We start from the raw sequence: 22,688 nt of genomic DNA on the forward strand, positions 1-22,688 counted from the left end.
TTAACCGTGTCTCACAAATTTTGGTATGTTGAATTTCATTTTCATTCTCTTAAGTGTATTTTTTTTTAACTTCTCTTGAAATTTCTTCTTTCACCCATGGATTATTTCAAAGTGTGATTTTTGGTTTCCAAGTGTTTGGAGGTTTTCTTGTTATCTTTCTGTTATTGATTTCTAGTTTTTTTTTATTTTCTTTTTTTTATACTAAATACTGTCACTTTTATTTTTTAGTAAAATTCCATCTTAGATATGTATACAAAGATTTGAAACAAGAAAGGTGTCTTTTCCGTTTAAAAAAAATCACCATTAAATGTCACACCATATGAGACTGATAATTTAAGAAGAAAACTGCTTAGCAGAAAAATAAATGTGTATGTCTACTTTTAGTGCAAAATTAAAACCACAAAGCTTAAAAAGAAATGTTAATGTCTGTAAATTTTCAGAATAACATCATATAAATGTGTTTACATTTTTCATTATTCAAATGTCCATCAGTGACAGACTGGATTAAGAAAATGTGGCACATATACACCATGGAATACTATGCAGCCATAAAAAAGGATGAGTTTGTGTCCTTTGTAGGGACATGGATGCACCTGGAAATCATCATTCTCAGCAAACTATCGCAAGAACAGAAAACCAAACACCGCATGTTCTCACTCATAGGTGGGAATTAATCAATGAGATCACTTGGACTCTGGAAGGGGAACATCACACACCGGGGCCTATTATGGGGAGGGATGGCATTGGGAGTTATACCTGATGTAAATGACGAGTTGATGGGTGCTGACGAGTTGATGGGTGCAGCACACCAACATGGCACAAGTATACATATGTAACAAACCTGCACGTTGTGCACATGTACCCTAGACTTAAAAGTATAAAAAAAAAAAAAAAAAAAGTCACTTAATGTAGAATTTAAGAATACAGCCACACCAAAGAAAAAATTTCTTAATGTTCTTATATCTTAGACTTGGAGCATTTTATTATTTTCTTTTAAGAGATGAGATCTCACTATATTGCCCAGGCTGGTCTCAAACTTCTGGGCTCAAGTAGTCTTCCCACCTTGGCCTCCCAAAGTGCTGGAATTATGGGTGTGAGCCACTGTGTGCCGCCAGTTTCTAGTTTTGATTCCACTGTGATCAGAAAACACACTCTATATAATTCCAGTTGTTTAATTTGTTGAGGTTTATTTTATGGCCCAGGATATGATCTGTCATAGTACATGTTCCATGGGTGCTTAAAAATAAGTGTATGCTGCTGCTGTTGCATAGAGTATTCCATAAATGTCAATTCTTTCAACTCTCTTGGTGGTAGTGTTGAGTTCTTCTGTACTCTTGTTGATTTTCTGTTTATTGGTTCTATCAATTACTGAGAGAGGTTGAAGCCTATAGCTACAATCAGGATTTGTCCATTTCCCCTTTGAGTTCAGTTCATTTTTGCCTCACATGTTTTGGAGCACTGTTGTTTGGTGCACACACATTTATGATTGCTATGTCTTCTTGATGGAATGACACTTTTATCATTATATAATCCTCTTCATCTCTGGTAATTTTCTTTACTATGAAGTCTACTTTATCTGATGTTAATATAGTCACTTTTGCTTTCTTTTGAGTGATGTTTGCATCATATGTCTTTCTCCATTATTTTACTTTCAACCTACTTCTATCCTTGTATTTTAAGTATGTTTTATTTAGACAGCATATATTTGGATCATATTTTTAAATCTGCTGTGTCAATCTGTCTTTTAATTGGTTTAGACCACTTATATTTGATGCAATTAGTAATATGTTAGGACTTCAGTGTGCCCTTTTATTGTGTGTGTGTGTGTGTGTGTGTGTGTGTGTGTGTGTGTGTTCTGTTTTTCATTTCTCTGTTTTATTTTTCCTGCCTTCCTTGGAGGTTCCCTGAACAAACTACCAAACTCAACCCACGTGAAATAGATCATTTGAATAGCCCCAAAGTTATAGTAACATTGAATTTGTAATTTAAAACTTCCCCTAAAAATACCTCCAAGCCCAGATGGTTTCACTGGAGAATTCTACGAAACATTGAAAGAAATAAAAAGTGATAACAGTAGAAGAGAAATTTCAATCAAAGATGAATGGAGTTATAAAAGAAATAGCTAACCATGGGAATATGGGGATATGCTGCTGTTTTAGAAGCTCTAGGTTTACAGCCAAAAAGAACTTAGTGAAGGCAGACTTATCAACATAAATGAAGAAAATGGTTATGGTGAAAAGAGTGAAGATGTCCCAGAGGAAGTGATACTAGTGAAAAAGTGCACATTAAGGAATTCTTGGAAGTATTTTACAACATTGAAAGCACAAAGAGCAAAATGTTGGAAACTAATCCACACTTAGAAGGGAGTATGACAATTTACCAAGGGATAGAAAAGGTGCTTACTCCATGTTGTAAGTTATACAGTGAAAGGGAGTTAAGCACTGTACTCTTAATAAGTTTTTACAAATAAGTAAAAGTGTAATTCTCAATGTTTCTAGTGTTTCAAATTATAGTATACTAAATACATATTGGTTTTATTATTTTTTATTTCCCTATATGTTTATAGTCAATGGGAGTATAGCTTTTTAATGTTTTGGCAAAATTTTAAAGGTTATTAAACAATGATAGTTTTCCCCATGTTTATTAAGATTACTTTTCACAGTTTCAGCTTGCACAGTCATTTTTACAGTATCATACCACCATGCAAAGCAAGGACTATCTGTAATCTTAGTGACAGAAAGCAGATAATTGGTTTTCTGGGAGGAGACAGGGAAGCAGGAGGATACAAGGAAACTTTTGGGGGTGATGGACACATTATCTTGGTTGTGATGCTAGTTGCACAAATGTATGTAGATGTGTGTGTCAAAACTTTATACATTTAAAATATATAGTTATTGTATGTCAGTTATACCCCAATCATGTATATGATGAATATAATACTTTTATATTCATATATACACATAGACACATTATAAATATTTATATGAACAATCATCACAAGTAAAGGTGTGTGTATGTATAGATGGGTAAGAAAATGTGATAGTGGGGTCGAGTGTAGTGGCTCATACCTATAATCCCAGCACTTTGGGAAGCCAAGGCGAGAAGATTACTTGAGCCCAGGAGTTCAAGACCAGCTTGGGCAACATAGTGAGACCTCGTCTCTACAAAAAGTAAAAAAATTAGCTGGGCATGGTGGCATGCGCCTGTAGTCGAGCTGCTCAGGAGGCCGAGTTGGAAGGATCGCTTGAGCCTGGGAGGTTGAGGCTGCAGTGAGCCATGATCGTACCACTACACTCCAGCCTGGGTAACAGAGCAAAACCCTGTCTCAAAAAGAAATGTGATAGTGGCTACACGAAGACACAATCATGGGTGGTTAGAAAAGGAGAAAGACAAGTTGTGACTGTAAACTACCTAAGGGCAGAACCCCTACTGTTCAGATAAAAAGGTTTTCGATAAATATGTGTTGTTGTAAGGAGAACATGAAAAGGAACCAAGAGGAAAATGGTGAATGTTAATTAAGAAAATTTGAGAAGAACCAAAATATAAGTAAGAAAAACAAAGATGAGAGCAGGAGGGACTAAGCCTTCCATTTTCACCATTTGCATTCCTTTTTTTTTTTTTTTTTTTTTCGTTTTTGAGACAGGATCTCACTGTGTTGCCCAGGCTGGAGCAAGGTGGCACAATCACAGCTCACTGCAGCCTCGACCTCCAGGTTCAAGGGATCCTCTCACCTCAGCCTTCCAAGTAGCTGGGACTATAGGCGCACACCACCATGCCTGACTAATTTTTGTATCTTTTGTAGAGATGGGATCTCCCTATGTTGCCCAGGCTGGTCTCGAACTTCCAGGCTCAAGCAATTCTCCCACCTCAGCCTCCCCAAGTGCAGAGATTACAGGTGTGAGCCACTATGCCTGGCCCACTTGCCTTTCTTACACTAAAATAAAAAGTTATTTTGGCCGGGCATCTCAAAAAAAAAGAAAGATTTTTTCACTTTCTCAAGTGCTTGATTGAAAGAGTTTAATGTAAGTAGACACAACATTGCAACTAATAAGTGATGTTTTAAATCAAAATAGGAGAATGGGAGATAGGGAAATTTTACTGAGTTCCTCAGTCAGATCAAATTCTAAGTTTGTCACATGACCTCTGTGGTTTTCATAAATGTGCAGCTTGCTTTTCTTAGATTTTTTTAGATGAGATAATTCACCTATTATAATTTTTTATTTTTATTTATTTATTTATTTATTTATTTTGAGACAGAGTTTCGCTCTTGTTGCCCAGACTGGAGTGCAGTGGCGCGATCTAGGCTCACCACAACCTCTCTCCCCGTTTCAACTGATTCTCCTGCCTCAGCCTCCCGAGTAGTTGGGATTACAGGCATGTGCCACCACACCCGGCTAATTTTGTATTTTTAGTAGAAACGGAGTTTCTCCACATTGGTCAGGCTGGTCTCGATCTCCCAATCTCAGGTGATCCGCCTGCCTTGGCTGGGATTACAGTCGTGAGCCACCGCGCCCAGCCATGTACATTTTTAAATCAAGATAGAATTCACATACCATAAAATTCACCCTTTTTCATTGTGTGATGGTTTTTAGTATATTCACGGAGTTATACAACTGTCATCCCTATGTAATTCCAAAACGTTTTTATCACCCTAGAAAGAAATCCCACATCTATTAGCAGTTACTAGTCATTCTTCCCTTCCCCCAGCCCCTGGCAATCACTGTGTTAGTCTACCAGGGCTGCCATAACAAAATACCACAGACTGGGTGGCTTAAAGAACAAAAATTTATTTTTTCATAGTTCTAGAGTCTAGAAGTCCAAGATCAAAGTGTCGTCAGGATTGATGTCTGGTGAGGCCTCTCTTCCTAGTGTGTAAACAGCCACCTTCTCACTGTGTCCTCACATGGCCTTTCCTCTTCTGTATGTGCACACAGTTTGTGGGGGTGGAACTCTGGGGTGTCTCCTTATAAGGACACCAGCCCTATCAGACTAAGGCCCCATCTTTGTGACCTCTCATAACCTTATTACCTACTTATAGGCCCTGTCTCTAAATAAAGTCATATCATAGGTTAGGTCTTTAACATATGAATTGAGAAGGGCCTGTTGAGTTCCTGACAACCACTAGTCTGCTTTCTGTTCTTGTAGATCTGCCCGTTCTGGACATTTCATATAAATGGAATCATACAATGTATGGCATTTTGAGTCTGACTTTTTTCATTTAACATAACGTTTTGAAAATTCTTCTGTGTTACATGTATCAATATTCATTACTTTTATGACCAAATAATATTATGTTATATGGATATACCACATTTTGTTAATCCATTCAGCAGTTGATGGATATTTGGGTTGTTTCCACATATGGGCTGTTACAAATAATGGTGCTACAAGCATCCTCATACAGTTTTTTTTTTTTATTTTAATCAGGTCTTCTAGAAGAAAATTCATACAGGTTTTTGAATGCACATATGTTTTCTTTTCTCTTGGGTACATACCTAGGAATAGAATTATTGAGTCATATGGTAACTCCATCTTTAACATTTTGAGGAGTTGTCAAACTATTTTTTATAGCATCTGCAACATTTTACATTCCTGTCAGTAATGTGTGAAGGTTACATTTTCTCCACATCCTCACTGATACTTGTTATTGTCTGTCTCTTTGTTATAGCCTTTCTAGTGGGTATGAAGTGTATTTCACTGTGATTATGATTTGCACTTGTCTAATGGCTAATGATGTTGAACAACTTTTCTTGATGTCCCTCTTAGCCATTTATATATCTTTTCAAGAGACCTTTTCTACTTTATCACAAAAAGTCTTTATGAGGTCAGAAAACACAAGATTTATCTTTGTCTTCTATGAAATGCTGCTGTTCACACAGCCAGAATGAGTCATCTCAGTTCACTTCTTGTAAGCCCCATCACATTCATTTGAGTATGTATGTCCTTGGCTGCTGAAAATCTGACCCTTTAATGAATAGGGCAACAAAGTTCCCTGACCACCAGTGTTCTAGAATGTCCCATTTTTTAATACTGCATCCATGCATACCTCCTATGTTGTCTTTGGAGAAATTATTCAGATCCTTAACTTAATTCTTTTTATGGGCAGTCTTTTTATTGTTGAGTCATAAGAGTTCTTTACATATTCTGGATACAAGTCTCTTATCGAAAATATGATTTGTAAATATTTTCTCCCATTCTATTGATTCCCTTTTTACTTTCCTTATGGTGTCCTTTGAGGAACAACAGTTTTTAATTTTGGGCCAGATGCAGTGGCTCACACCTGTAATCCCAACACTTTGGGAGGCTGAGGTGGGAGGATGGCTTGAAACCAGGATCTCAAGGCCATCATAGGCAACATAGCAAGTCCTCATCTCTACAAAAAATAAAACAATTAGCCAGCCATGGTGGCACATACCTATAGTCCCAGCTGTTCAAGAGACTTAGGTGGAAGGATTGCTTGAGCCCAGGAGTTTAAGGCTGCAGTGACCCATGAACACACCACTGCACTCCAGCCTGGGTGACAGAGTGAGACCCTGCCTCAAAAAAAAGTTTTTAACTTTGATGAAGTCCAGTTTATCCATTTTTTTTTTTTTTGGTTGCTTGTCCTTTTGATGTTATATCCAAGAAATATCAAATATTGCCTAAACCAAGGTCAAGAAGTTTTACACCTATATTTTCTTCTAAGAATTTTATAGTTTGGCTATTACAGTTAGGTCTTTGATCCATTTGAGTTCATTTTTGTATCTGGCTTGAGGTATTAGGGGTCCAAGTTCATTTTTTTTTTAGGTGTGGATATCTAGTTGTCACAACACCATTTGTTAGGCAGCTTCCTTTTTGAAATTGATGAACACTGTACCCCAAACCCACCTACCTTGGTTCCATGTATTCCTTATAAGTCAGGCTGCTATGAAAGAAAGCATAGTTATTGAATTAACAAGAAGTCCTAGTTTTATATTTTGAAATCTTAGTTCTTTTTTCAGAGACAGGGTCTCGTTCTCTGTTGCCCAGCCTGCAATGCAGTGGCACAATCATAGCTCACTGTAATCTTGAACTCCTGGGCTCAAGCAATCCTCCTGCCTTAGCCTCCCCAATTAGCTGGGACTACAGGCACATGCCACTATACCTAGTTATTTTTTATTATTTTTTTAGAGATGGATCTTGCTGTGTTGTCCAGGCTGGTCTCAAACTCCTGGCCTCAAGCAATCATCCCATCTTGGCCTCCCAAAGTGCTGAGATGACAAACATGAGCCACCGCACCCAGCCAGTTTTATTTTTTTAATCTCCTGTTTCACAAATATACCAAAGTGACTTAAAATTTTTTTTCTAGTTTGAGAGGCTAATTTCTTGTACTTTATGCTTCACTCTGTCCAAATACAAGGGAACTTTTTAAAAGTTCCTGGAATAATGGAATTAAGAGATGAAAATTTAAAATATAAACTTAATTTCTCAACATAAGCACCATCAAGGTCAAGACACTTTTGTAAGCAATGATACCAGCCATTTAGTTTATCCCTAGAGAACTGAGCATCCTGGGAATTTACCCATGTCAATGCAGTCTCTTTTGCATTATTAACTGAAGGAAAATGGGTACCCCTTAAAGATTTTTTTAAGATTAGAACACAAAAAGAAGTCAGAAGGAGCCAAAACAGGACCGTGAGGTGGATGCTTAATGATTTCCCGTTGAAACTCTCACAAAATTACTCTTGTTTGATGAGAAGAATGAACTGGAGCATTGTGATAGCAAAGGAGGTTCTGGTAAAGATTTCTTGAACAGTTTTCTGTAAGGCTTTGGGTAACTCTTTCAAAACACTCATAATAAGCAGATGTTATCATTCTTTGGCCCTCCAAAAAGTCAACAAGCAAAATGCCTTGAACATCCCCAAAAACTGTTGCTATGACCTTTACTCTTGACTGATCCACTTTTGCTTTGACTGAACCACTGCCGCCTCTTGGTAGCCATTGTTTTGAATGTGCTTGGTCTTCAGGATTGTACTAGTAAAGCCATGTTTCATCTCCTGTTAATAGTTCTTCAAAGAAATGCTTCAGGATCTTGATCCCACTTGTTTAAAATTTCCATGGAAAGCTCTGCACTTGTCTGTAGCTGATCTGGCTGTAACCAGTTTCAACACCCATTGAGTGGAAGGTTTGCTTAACTTTAATTTTTGAGTCAGAGTTGTGACTGAAGAATTGTGACTGTAAGCTAAACCAGTTGAGATATCTGTGGTGTTGGCTGTTGTTTGTGCTATTAATCATCAGTCCTCTTTATTAGGGCATGAACAAAATGAATTTTTTCCTTGCAAATTGATGCGATGTGAAAATGATGTGAATGTGGGCTTTATCTTCAACTTTGTCTCTTCCCTTCTTAAAACAAGCCAGCCATTTGTAAACTGCTGATTTCTTTGGGGCATTGTCCCCGTGAACTTTTTGTAAAACAGCGATTTCTCCTTTCTTCTACCCAGATTTCACCATAAATTTGATGTTTGTTTTTGTTTCAATTTTAGCCAAATTTATATTGCTCTAATAGGTGCCCTTTTCAAACGGATGTCTTACCCTTCTTAGTGCCTGTAAAAGTTAGTATGAATTTATTTTTGTGTAAATTTTTGAAACCTACATACAGTTTTTTATTTTCCATGAACTTTTTGAAGACATCTTATATGTTACTGTTTTCCCACCCTACATAACAAAACAGCATTATGTTAATTTTTATTGGTTAATTTTATAACTTTTGTGTTAGTTTTCCTTTTGTGTGTGTGTTGGTTGTTGTTGTTTTTATAGTTTACAAAACTCCTGGAAGTTAAGGAAGTGCCTCATAACAATATGGCTATTTACACTAATTGAGAGGGTGTTTAAACAGTTTTTGAAATTAAAAGATAGCTTTATTCTCAAAAACCATAAATAATAATGTTCTCTTCCAATGTAATTGCTAGGTTTAAATGAATGTAAGTGTTCTATAACAATCCCTTGCAATAATTATTTTTAGTTTTAAAACTCTTATCTTCAGTGATTATGTATTACTATGTTAGTAATTGTTGAATTGTAAAAATTATTTCCACCTTCCAGATTTTAAAAATTGTAAGTCAGAGTGCATTGAAAGCATGATGACATTCCTTAATTCTGCGCTAAAGGTTTTTAATAAAGTATGTTATAGCAATTCACAATAACATATGGAAAGTATCAGAATGTAAAAACAAAAAATGTTGAATGTATTACTTTGGGCTTGCTACTTCATATTAGTTTTGGTAAAATTAAAACCCAATTGGTTAGTGACTTTAGTTTCTGTTGATGGAAATCTCACTTGTATGGAGAAAATATTACAAAATGTAAATCTGTTAGAGAAATTTAAGAATGAATCTGGCCGGGTGTGGTGGCTCATGCCTGTAATCCCAGCACTTTGGGAGGCCAAGGTGGGTGGATCGCTTGAGATCAGGAGTTCGAGACCAGCCTGGCTAACATGGTGAAACCCCATCTCTACCAAAAATACAAAAAAATTAGCTGGGCGTGGTGCCTCATGCCTGTAATCCCAGCTACTCAGGAGGCTGAGGCATGAGAATCGTTTGAACCCGGAGACAGAGGTTGCAGTGAGCCAAGATTGTGCCACTGCACTCCACCCTGGGCGACAGAGCAGGACTGTCTAAAAAAAAAAAGGAATTAATCTAATGTAATACAATGGTAAATTAAGTTAAAATGTACTTGAAAATATTGGGAAATAATTCTTATGTATTGGAATATGCCAGTTATAGCAAACATCCTCAAAAGTCTCAGCATCTTTTTTTTTTTTTTTTTTTTTTTTTTTGAGACAGGCTCTCTGTCACTCGGGCTGGAGTGCAGTGGCATGATCATAGCTCACTGCAGCCTCTACCTCCCGGGCTCAAGAGATCCTCCTATCTCAACCTCCTGAGTAGCTGGGACTACAGGTGTGAGCCACTTCGCCCAACCAGTCTCAGCATTTTAACACAATGAAGTCTTTATATTTCGCACATGCCTCCATCCAATGTGGGTTTGAATGTGGATCCCTTCTGCCCCACACAGTTATTTAGGGACACAAGCTCTTTTTATGAATGGTGCCTTTATTTACTATGCATTCTCTTTTCTACTCTCTAACTTCTGAATCCAGTCAGCAAGAAAAGTGTGTGGAGGGTTATACAGTTGGGATTTTTTTCTAGGGGGAAGCGGGGGTAGGCTTTGAAGTGACTTACCCACCTATATATCATTAGCCAGAACTCACTCCTATGGCCCACCTAATAGCAAAGGGGGCTGGAGAACGCAGTCTTGCTATGTGCAGAGGTGGAAATGGAAATAGGGTTTGGTGAACACCTAGCACTTCTCTGCTGTTCTTTGATAGTGGCATTACAAAGTCAAAGCTATGAGAGCACAGGAACCTTACTGGTTTTATTCACCACTGTAACCCTGTAGTTGATGCTATGATCTGCACTATACAGATTTCCATATAGTCTTAGGATCTTTCCACCTAGTGTCTCAGCAGGATAGTCTGACTTCTTACAGGCAGTTCAGGACTCCAAGAGTGAATGTTTTAAGAGGTAAGAAGTGGAAGGTGCTCATTTCAAAGCTTAGGCCCAGAAACTGACACAGTATTAATTCCACTCTATTTTATTAGGACAGTTGCAGAGGGCTCCGAAATTGAAGGAGAGGAAAATAGACCCCATTTCTCAATAAAAGACATATCAAAGGATTTGTAGCCGTCTTTGATCTACCACAGTTGTAGTATTTTTAACGTTTGTCTTTTTTTTTTTTTTTAAGAGACAGGTCTTGCTATGTTACCCAGGCTAGATTCAAACTCCTGGGCTCAAGCTATCCTCCCGCCTCAGCCTCGTGATGAGCTGGAACTACAGGCACAAGCTACCATGCCTGTCTTGAGTTACTTGTTTTGTTGCCTATAGACAGGTTAGTCAGCTAGAGAAACTTTACTAATAAGACCAAAGTACACTCTTGCTTTTTATTAACTAATTTATAAGATTATCAAAATACTTTAGCATTTTATTTCCTAATGGACTTAGAGCAGTAATTTTGGATATATATATAAATTAATTGACTTGATCCTTGGGTGCTAGAATTACTCTACTCATGCTATAGTAACTGAAAATGGATGAGGGAGATATAAGAGTAGATAGAGCACATCCTTTCAGAATCTTTTTTCTGGCTTTCAGATGAGATTTTCCCATCTGTTTCACTGTCCTTTCTGCAGTTTTCCTGTTAGTTCAGTATAATGTATATATGTGGTGATTGAGGGGAGGGGTACAGAGATTACAGAGCCATCTTACACTGTAAATTATAGCTGCTTAGGTAAGCATTGACTACCAAAAGAAATTTTTCGAAAGTGAGTTCAACAAATAAAGATGGTATTAACCCTATTACATGTGTCTAGGTAGACTGAAGGCTTTTGAGTCATTAACAGCGAGCTTCAGATATTTCTTTTTGGGTATTCATTTATATATTTTAATCAGTTTCTATTGCAGTAAGATTCCAATGGAAGGAAAACAATGTTTCATTTTTTGTTGAAAGCAAACAAACATTGTAAGTTGTATAATACACAGTGATTAATGAAGTTTTACTGTGTGTGCATGTGTGTATGTTTTTAAAATTACGGATTATTATACCAATAAAAATCAGAATACAAAAAAATTAACTATGTAGTATATGCTTATACACACGCATATATGTATATATAAATAAATGGGATTATTCTATAACTTGCTTTTTTCACTTAACAATATATACTTCTGCATCGTTAATAAAACTGAAAGAGGAAATGATTGGATACAGATAGGTCCCTATTTCCCCTTGCAATGTAAACTCTGGACTTACTGGACTATGGAGATCAGTACTTTCTTTACTAAACCCTAGACTCAAATATGTAACTGCCAATTCAACAGTTCCACTTGGATGTCCAGTAGACATCTCAGACTAAAAATGTCCCAAACTGAACTACTGATCTTCCCAAACCAGTTCTATTTGTAGTTTTCTAGGTTTAGCTGATAGAAAAATCTATCCTTCTAGCTGTAACTCTGTCTTTTCAGTTTAAGCCAAAATTCTTAGTCATCTTTGATTCTTCATTGTCTTATATCCCATAGTCGATATAACAGGATATCCTGTTAACTCTATTTTCAAAATATATCTCTATTTCATATAGTAAGTCAAGAGAACAACCCCTAATGATAAATGGGAACACATGCCTGCCTCCCACTCCACTGCTGTATTTGGTCATCTAGGCCTCTCCCATCTCCCTGTACTCTCTTCACCCCATCTCCTTCTTCCCACACCTCCTTTTTCATCCCATTTCAGGCAGCAGCATTCTATCACTTTTACTTTCAATTATGAGAATTCAGTAAGGAGCACAATGTACAGAGCACTTTCACACACGTTTATCTTATTTAAAATTAAAACAGTCCTTTTGCAGTTGTGCCAGTTACTGTTGCTGATGATAATTTGCCCCCAAACTTAGCAGCTTAGAGCAACTATGTTATACTCATTGATTCTGTGGGTCAGGAAATCAGATAGGGCACAGTGGGGATGGCTTCTCTCTGCTCCATGATGTGTCTAGGGCCTCATCAAAGAAGACAAAGTTTGAGAGTGACCCAATAGCTGGGCACTGGAATCAACTGAAGGCTTATTCACTGCATATCTGTGTAACAGCCCATCCCTGGGCTTGGATAACATAGACTACACATGGCCTTCCCATTAGTTTGGCTTCCTCATGACTAACAACCTCAGCATAGTCAGATTTCTTACAGGCCTCAGGCACAGGGCTCCAAATGCATGCATTCCTGCAAACCAGGAGGGAGCTGCATTCCATTTTATGACCCAGCCTTGCAGTTCTCATGGCATCACTTCTACTGATCAAAAACCATCACAAGCCCTCCCCTATTTAAGGGGAAGAAGATAGACTTCACTACTTGATGAAGATGACAAAGTCACATTGTAGAAGAATGTGGTATTTGGAAAATACCATCTGTCGCAGGGGTTATCATTGTCCTTTGTTTTATAGATTAAGTCATGGAGGCTTGGAGAGAAGTGGTTATCCCAGAGTGGTAGTATGAACAAGGATCATCTGGGAAACTATTCCTAGAGTTGTTATTACAGTAACTACTATCTAGTTAGTTTTATTTGTGTGTTTAGAGATAAGGTCGCACTCTGTCACCCAGGCTGGAGTACAGTCGTGTAATCATAGCTCACTAGAGCCTCAAATTCCTGGGCTCAAGTGATCTTCCTGCCTCAGCCTCCTGAGTAGCTGGGACTACAGGAGCATACCACCACACCCAACTCTTATCCAGTTCATTTTTAAGGCATTTATTTCAAACCTTTACAAAACCTACGAGGTTTTGGTTTTATGCAGCTTCTGCAGTGTTCACAAATGATTCTAATCCACTTATTAGGAAATGTAGCATAGTCTGTACCTGCCAAATATTTAGATCAACTGTAGAGACACTGAGAGGTCTCTGTGTATAAGACACTGGAGGAGACCATAGATCAGGTTAGAGTGACTGCAGTTACCTTTTTATTGCCTCCTCAGTTGGCACAGCAGTATCCACAGGGGCCAGAGGTAGTACTGATCCAGCCACTAGCCTTCCCTGGAGAGCAGGTGTGATTGTGGGTCCTTTCACCAAAGGCTAGTCCTCTGGAAAGTTATTACAACATTCATTTACACGCAAGCATCCAAATTGAAAGTTGAGGTTACCTCATCCTAACAAAATTGCTCATGCCTCTAGGCTTGTGAGCTTTTGCTGATTTGGTCAATGGTCTAGTGACCATTTAAAGAGTGTGTCAGGCCAGGCGCGGTGGCTCACGCCTGTAATCCCACCACTTTGGGAGTCCAAGGCGGGTGGATCACCTGAGGTCAGGAGTTTGAAACCAGCCTGGCCAACATGGTGAAACCCCGTCTCTACTAAAAATACAAAAATTAGCCTGGCGTGGTGGCATGTGCCTGTAATTCCAGCTACTTGGGAGGCTGAGGCAGGAGAATCACTTCAACCCGGAAGGCAGAGGTTGCAGTAAGCTGAGATTATGCCACTGCACTCTAGCCTGGGCAACAGAGTGAGACTTGGTTTCAAAAAAAAAAAAAGTATCTATATCCATAGTACATAGCCAAGAAAGAAAATCACCCATCCAGGGGGGATAATCCTGGGATTTCCTCCAGCTTTAGCCATGTTATATATACTCGAAGATATTGAAGCTGCATTTTAAAATCCCAAACATATTTTTTCACTAATTCTCACATCCCTTCCCCCTCTATCATTATAATACAGTAATTTCTCCTTGTGAGTTTATATTAACTTCATCTTTTACCCACATATTTTCTCGTAGTTGGTGTTACTGTTTTAGTATATAATTTATTGTCATGGACTCGGTCCTTAGATGCAGACCTTTAGTTCAAGATACACGAGGAAGATGAGTGAGATGACATTGCTGTCATTATCATTATTGTAAATTTTGCATTGAAGTCTAATGTCCACACAGAAAGGTACACAAAGCTGTACAGCTCAATGAATTTTCACAAATTAAATGCACTCGTTTATCTGCCACCCAGATCAGGAAATAAAACATGGCTGGGCACGGTGGCTCATGCCTGTAATACCAGCACTTTGCAAGGCCAAGATGGGAGTATCACTTGAGCCCAGGAGTTCAAGACTAGCCTGGGCAACACAGACTCCATCTCTACAAAAGATTTTAAAACTAGCCATCGTGGTGGTGTGCACCTGTAGTTTCAGCTACTCAGGAGGCTGAGGTGGCAGGATCACTTGAGCCCAGGAGGTTGAGGCTGCAGTTAGCTGTGGTCATGCCACTGAGAACTGCCTAAAAAAAAAAAAGAAAATATTACCAACATTCCAGAACCCCTCCTTCTTTTCCCTGCCAGTAACTGACCTCCCTCACCTTAGGTAACAGTTTTGACAGTTTTTGAGCTTCCTATAAATAGACTCCTACAGTATACAGTCATTTGAGACTGGATTGTTTTGCTCATCAGTACGATTTTGCCATCCATCCATGCTGTTGGATGTAGTAATTCATTAATTTTCACTTCTGTGTCATGTATTGTGTGAATATGCCATATTTTTTATTCTGCTCTTGATACATATTTGGGTTGTTTCCAGTTCTTACGTACTATAAAAATGCTGATATGAGCCTTTTTATTCATCATTTGGTATGCATCTGTGTACACTTTGCTAAGTATATACCTAGTGTGGGTTTGCCAGATCATGGGTATGTGTATGTTCAGCTATAATATCTGCTGCCAAAGTGGTTGTTCGAATTCACACTCCCACCAGCAGCATAAGAGATAATCTGTTTCGTCCATTTCCTTACCAACATTTAGTATTTTCAATTTTCGGACTGTCTTTTTAAGTTTAATTATTCTGGTAGATAATAGTGATTGTAATTTCAGTTTGCATTTCCGTGATAACTAATGAGGTTGAGAACCTTTTTAAAGTTTATTTGCCATCTGGATAGCCTTATTTGTGAAGTATCTATTTAAGTTTTTTGCCCAGCTTTTAATTGGGTTGTCTTTTTCTAATTAATTTGTAAGAGTTTATTATATATTGTAGATGTAAGTCCTTTGTTGTCTATGTTCAATTGCACATATCTTCTCCTGTCCCATGGATTGCCTTTTTATTCTCTTAATTGTCTCTTTTGATAACCAGAAGTTCTAGTTTCATTTTTCAGTCTCTTCCTTTATGATTAATGGCTTTTGTGTCTTATTTAAAATATCTTTGCCTGCCCCAAGGTCATAAATATATTCTCCTCTGTTTTCTTCCAGAAGTTTAATGAGCATATTAGTATACAAAAACATTTATAGCCTACCTTGTTCCATGCAGAATTTGAGGCAATTGAGACGAATAGTTAGCAAAATGGTCTTCCTTTTAGAAAAAGATAACTCTTGACAAAAAATTGGATATTGTCCCTTCTAGGCCATGCACTAAAGAAACATGACGTATTAATCTCATAGTCTCCGAAGAATTCATATGTCTGTCCTACCCTTTTAGTTGAGTATGTTTCAGTTGGAAGCAGGCCTCTAACAGCAATTCCCAAAATTTTAGTTTCAATTAATATTTGAGGTTTCTGCATTTTTCCTCAAATATTTGTTCCCTTTGGCTTTAAAAACTTCATATGGTAGAAAAATTAAAATGTGCAAATGTGTGTAGTTGTTACTAGCTTTATTCGGGTTCATTATTTGGAATCAGAGGCTTTTGGAAGAATGCTTAGGAGGCAATATTCTCTACATTTATAGGGTGGACTATGCCTGTGTATATTTTGTGTGTATTCATTGGAATATGTTTATTTTATAAATCCTTCCATATATGTGATGATGACTCTAGAGTAAGAAAACTGGCTCCAGAAGCCTTCCGGAAAAATGATTTTCATTATTTTGTGATATACATGTGTTTGTTTATTTTTTTAGATGGCCCACCTTGTTCTTTAAAATTGCCACAGAATAGTAATCCAGATTTTTCTCTTGGTTAAATTTTCTGAGGCCTCATACAGTATTTAAACTACCAATAATAACTTGGCGTGAAAAAAATTTATTCTTTCTCTGGTTTCCTTGCCTTGAGCTCTTGGATGTCAGGAAGGGTGAGGGGAAATATCAGTCTGCTTGAGCTTAGATTTATGGTTGCTATTGTGTATGGATGGGAAATGGATTGAGTGTGCATAGCTCCATGGCCTCTTGGCTTTTAACTCATTTGCATAAATAGTGAAAATAATAAGGAATATAAAAACAATAACAATGATGTTATTGAGCATCTATTTTTACTATACACTAAGCCAAACACTTTATCTGCTTTTTTCTATATAATTGTTATAATAGTCCTACAAGTTTGACGTTTTTTTCCCTTCAACTTTTATTTTAAGTTCAGGGGTACATGTGCAGGATGTATAGGTTTGTTACATAAGTAACCGTGTGCCATGGTGGTTTGCTGCACAGATCATCCCATCACCAAGCTATTATGCCTAGCATGCATTAGCTATTCTTCCTGATGCTCTCCCTCCCCTCACTGACAGGCCACAGTGTATGTTGTTCCCCCTACCATGTGTTCATGTGTTTTCATCATTCAGCTCCCACTTATAAGTGAGGATATACAGGTTTTGGTTTTCTGTTCCTGTGTTAGTTTGCTGAGGATAATGGCTTCCAACTCCATCCATGTCCCTGCAAAGGATATGATCTCATTTTTTTTTATGGCTGCCTGGTATTCCGTGGTGAATATGTATCACATTTTCTTTATCCAGTCTATCATTGATGGACATTTAGATTGATTCCATGTCTTTGCTAGATATTATTTTTTATCATATTTAATGATTGTTATCCTTACTTTTTAGCTAAGAAAACTGAACCTTATATAAAGTAAGTGGCCAGGCACAGTGGCTCATGCCTGTAATCCCAGTGCTTTGGGAGGCCAAGGTGGGCGGATCACGAGGTCAGGAGTTCGAGACCAGCCTGGCCAACATGGTGAAACCCCTTCTCTACTAAAAATACAAAAAATTAGCTGGGCATGGTGGCAGGTGCCTGTAATCCCAGCTACTTGGGAGGCTGAGGCAGAAGAATCACTTGAATCCGGAGGCAGAGGTTGCAGTGAGGCAAGACCACGCCACTGCACTCCACCCTAGGCAACAGAGCAAGACTCCATCTCAAAATAAATGAATAAACAAACAAACAAAGAAATAAAGTAATAGCCTGAGATCACCATGTAAGTGAGTGGCAGAAAAAAACAAGCCTCTGTGAAACTAAAGCCTGTTTTCTTTACCACCATCCAGTATTGTCTCCATGACAGAAAATTATTAATTTGGCTGAAATATGTCTTTGGTATGGAATCTGGCTGTGCCTTTGTGCAGATACCACCCCCTCCCAGGTTTCCTCTTCTAAATAAACTTGGTGGCCATTGTACCAAGAACACACTAACGTGACAGCATTTTATTAGAATGAATGGGCCGGTCGTGGTGGCTCACGCCAGTAATCCCACACTTTAGGAGGCCAAGTTCGAAGGATTGCTTAAGGCCAGGAATTCAAGACCAGCCTGGACAACATAGTGAGACCCCGTCTCTTGCCCCCCAAAAATCTTTCTAAACGTTAGCCAGGCATGGTGGCATGTGCCTGTAGTCTCAGCTACTTGAGAAGCTGAGGCAGGAAGATCACTGGATCTTCAAGGCTGTGGTAAGGCTATGACCTTGCCCACTGCATTCCAGCCTGGGTGGTTGAGCAAGAGCTTGTCTCTAAAAATTTTTTTAAAAATTAGAATGGTGGGAACCAGGATCCATGAGGGTGAATAAAGAATATTGTTAGCAGTCAGTGAGTTAACAGCATATGACAAAACTAAATTTGTAAAACCATTTGCTTTCTAGAAAGGAATCTGCCATACCTCCCAGAGGGCATTTAGCCATCTGTTCAGTGCCTGGAATCTGTCATTTGTTGATTGTTATCATTGTCTTTCTCTTGCTTTTCTAGGATTATAGCTGAGAAGGTAAAGGACGTTCTGTTTATCCGACCCCGGAAGTATATTCACTGCTCCACTCCAGACACCACAGAGCCTGGCTACATCAACATCATGGAGTTGGCAGCATCTGTTTGCCGCTATGACCTAGATGACATGGACATCTTCTGGCTTCAGGAACTCAATGAAGACCTTGCAGAAATGGGTAAGTTCTTTTCTCACAAGTAAGTTGTGACTTAACTCATATTTTGTTTGTTTGTTTTTTAAGTTATCAGAACCCTTTAGCTTTTTATTTTGTTGCCTCCTTTTCTGGCCTTTTCATTTATTTTTCTCGTTGATTTTATCTTATTTCAGTTAGATATTTCTTCAAATGCATACATAGAAATAGAGCAATAACATTTAAATATGACCTTTTCTTTCCTTATTCATAGTTAATGGCACAGATCAAGGATAGCATGTAGGTTTCATGAAGCTGTTTCCCAATTCAGGAAGTTTGAGAGTGGCCATAGCTGATTGGACTTCTGGTTGAGAATTCTGAGACAGGTTCCTGGCCTGAAAAGCAGTGTGATCAGTGAGCAGGGCCAGAGGTAGAGGCCCCTCTGGCAGGGGGTTGGAGAGAATCTCCAATTTCAGCCTTGAGCAGCACCACTGCAACTGACAGATTGCTGTGACAGTACCCCTTAATGCAGGACTTGCTGCCTGGAAGAAAAGTTGCAGGCCTAGGGCAAAACATTCACAAAGCAGTTCTTAGCTACTTCCACAGAGTTCTAGAGTTGTCATACAATTTTCAAAAAATAAAATGAAACAAAAGCAAATAAATTTATGTTTACATATGGAAGTAAACATAATTAATGCTTTTAAAGGAAATGTATGCCATACAATACCATACCAACAATACTGAGAAATGCTAGGCTGAAAGATAACTCATTTTATACTTACACACAGTTCTTGTTCATCTGTTTTTAAGTCTCCATATAAGATATGGTGAAAGATACATTTGATCTCATTTTTGTTTGAATCACATTTTATTTCATTTTTGTTTGAATCACATTTGTTCATTGTTAGTATAAGGATCAGTGGTTTTTCTTTTCTTCCTGCCCTCCCTTTTTCCTTTCTTTCTTTTGAGGCTAGTATCTGAATGCACATGAATAAAAAACTAAAATTATATTAAAGCAGTTTGGCATGGGGAATGATAGTTACTCTGCCGGTAACCAGTCCTTATTCCTTGATTTTTTAAAGCTTTTTGTTTTGTCTTTTCTTGCTCTGCCCCCTAAGAGGAGAGGGGAGTAGTAAATTTAGGGTGGCAACCACAAAGAGAAGGGAATAAAAGACTGACAGAGAAGTAAAATCAGAGTATGAGAACATAATCAAATGGATCCATGGCTCAATGTGCGCTTGTGTTCATAATGCATGTAATATCCATAGATATCGCAATCATTACAAGGCTGCCTTTGGCATGAAACTACCTTATTGTGAGGTTCCTTTGGTATTTTGTAACTAATTCTCCTTGGATGAGTTTTTTAAACAAACTTTTTGTTTTGGAATAGTTTGATTTACAGAAAAGTTGCAGTTAGCACAGGGAGTTCTCATATACACCTCACAGTTTCAGTTCCCCTAATGTTAACATCTTACTTTACCATGGTACATATGTCAAAACTACAAAACCAACACAGGTACATTACTCTTAACTTCAGACTTTATTGAGATTTCAAGGATTTTTCCACTTACCACCTTTTTCTGTTCCAGGATCCCATCCACTATACCACATTGCATTTAGGCTTGGAAGAATTTTAAAAGAGGATTGCAGGCCGGGCGCGGTGGCTCAAGCCTGTAATCCCAGCACTTTGGGAGGCCGAGACGGGCGGATCACGAGGTCAGGAGATCGAGACCGTCCTGGCTAACACGGTGAAACCCCGTCTCTACTAAAAAATACAAAAAACTAGCCGGGCGAGGTGGCGGGCGCCTGCAGTCCCAGCTACTCGGGAGGCTGAGGCAGGAGAATGGCTAAACCCGGGAGGCAGAGCCTGCAGTGAGCTGAGATCCTGCCACTGCACTCCAGCCTGGGCGACAGAGCAAGACTCCGTCTCAAAAAAAAAGAGGATTGCAGTATCTCAAGCTTTTCTTTAGGGTGAATGATATTGCAGTGAGGTATCTAAGAGCTTAAAGTAAACTTTTTAAAAACAATATTAAACGTATTATGAGTTAAGGACTTTTTTAAGTGCTGACTACATATTAAGCACCATACTAAGCAATTACTTCATCTCAGCTTCACAACAAATCAGTGGGTTTCTTATTATTATACTTATTTCATAGATAAGAACACTAAGCCCTAAAGAGGATAAATAACCTGTCAAAGTTTACATAGCTAATATGAGGTAAAGTTGGAATTTTAATCCAAGTTTTGTTGTAACCAGACACTATATTCCTTTCCTCCAAAAAAAAAAACTGTGTAACTTGTCTTGGCTGGAAAAATGAAACATAAGGCCTGGGCAGTTTTTGGTTTCATAAGTAGCCACAACCTTAAAATGATAGTTTATGTGGAATTCTAAAGTTTCCTAGGACATCTTATATTACAAATGAAGTGGAATACTTGGGTACGTTTGTTTTGAATCATTTTGAGGATTATTCCTGAGTTTACAAGTTGTTAGAATAAATACGTAAGTGCTCTCGCAAAATTTGATTAATAAGTGTGGAAGGCTAAGATAAAATAAAGATATAGCTGGAAAAAGGAATCAGGAAGCAAAGAAGGTAATTCAGAATTGAAGTTAGAGCTTTGTGAATATTAATAGGTTTATATGTTATTATAGTTTGCCATTGAAAAATATTATTAGATTTGTTTTAAAGTCATATTTGAAAAACAAAATATTTTATATGTGTAATCACCTACACATAGGACCTAGAATTTTCTATTATGGCTTCATACATTTTCATATGAAATTTTCCTTGTATAATCATTAGATATGCTCATTGAAGCTAACTTGCTAAGAATGAATTACTATGTCCAAATAGTTATGTGATTTTAATTACTATGCTACAAATTATCGTGTCCAGAATTATAAAGCTTGGTGAAAGTCCTTCTACAGTGGAATAAGAGAAAATAGAGATTTAAGAGGAGACTGGCTAGAATTTGGACAAGAAATCGAAAGGGTCAGTAATATATCTTCTAAGGAACATGGTGAAATGTATCTCCTTTCATGTGTCAAACACTAATACATGATTATAGGTAAATTTTAGAGTAGCACTAGCAAAAGATTTTTTGAAATCTGGTTGTTTTAGAGCAGGAAAGAGATGTTTTTATCCTTTAGAATCCTACCCACTCCTGCACTGGGCTCACAGTAGGTGATTTGGGAATGACAGCTGACTGATGGGTTGATTGATTGTTTGTATTTCTGTGCAGGTTGTGGGCCAGTTGATGAGAATCTTATGGAAAAGACAGTAGAAGTCCTGGAACGCCATTGCCATGAAAATATGAACCATGCTATTGAGACAGAGGAAGGGCTAGGCATAGAGTATGATGAAGATGTGATCTGTGATGTGTGCCGGTCTCCAGACAGTGAAGAAGGGAATGATATGGTGTTCTGTGATAAGTGTAACGTCTGTGTGCATCAGGTTAGTGAGAGTGGAGACCGTCACCTCCCTACGGTCAGCCTTTCTCAAGCTCAGTGATGATCTCCAGCACCCATATCTGGGTAGCAGCTTGCATTTAAGGGTGAAAATAAAGATTTGGCCTGGTTGTTCTTCAGTATTTCCTCTAGAAACAATACTTCTTATGACCACCAAGATGACTTGCTGACTAACTTTACCCCATGGGGCTAAACCCAGGTCTTTATTGTGTCACTTTGTGCCCAGACCATTGGGATTGCCTTGTTCAGTTCTCCACTAGGCCCCTGCCCCAGGGGGATCTCATTGCTGCCTGTCTGAGGTCTCTCCTCTGCCTTCAAATCTCCATGGCCTCATGAGGTTACACCCATGGTCAGTAACCTTGGTGAATTTACACTTCCTACAAATAGAAGTCCAGACTCCTTATTCTGGCACTCAGGACCCTCCCCCGTCCCCTAAACATGCCACTCCTAAGAAGGTCCACCCCACTTTTAAAGATCACAGAATTTTAGAACTGTGAAAGACTGTTTAACTCTTCAATTTTACACAATACCAGGAGAGGTGAAGTGACTTTACCCAAGCTGGTTATTTGTCATTCTTTCTACTACACTGCCTTTTTAATTAATAATGATTATGATATCAACCCTCCTCTCAGCT

At 38.2% G+C, this 22,688-nt stretch overlaps 1 protein-coding gene across 1 annotated transcript in view; it reads left to right on the top strand.

Annotated features, from left to right (window-relative positions):
- Positions 1 to 22,688, top strand: part of JADE3 (jade family PHD finger 3) — a 159,325-nt gene that overhangs the window by 105,411 nt on the left and 31,226 nt on the right. The window contains 2 exon segments of the mRNA XM_033202078.1: positions 18,446 to 18,636; positions 21,829 to 22,040. Coding sequence (XP_033057969.1) covers positions 18,446 to 18,636; positions 21,829 to 22,040 — 403 coding nt within the window.

This window comes from Trachypithecus francoisi, unplaced genomic scaffold, assembly GCF_009764315.1.
Source record: "Trachypithecus francoisi isolate TF-2019V2 unplaced genomic scaffold, Tfra_2.0 Lachesis_group6, whole genome shotgun sequence".
Taxonomy (NCBI): domain Eukaryota; kingdom Metazoa; phylum Chordata; class Mammalia; order Primates; family Cercopithecidae; genus Trachypithecus; species Trachypithecus francoisi.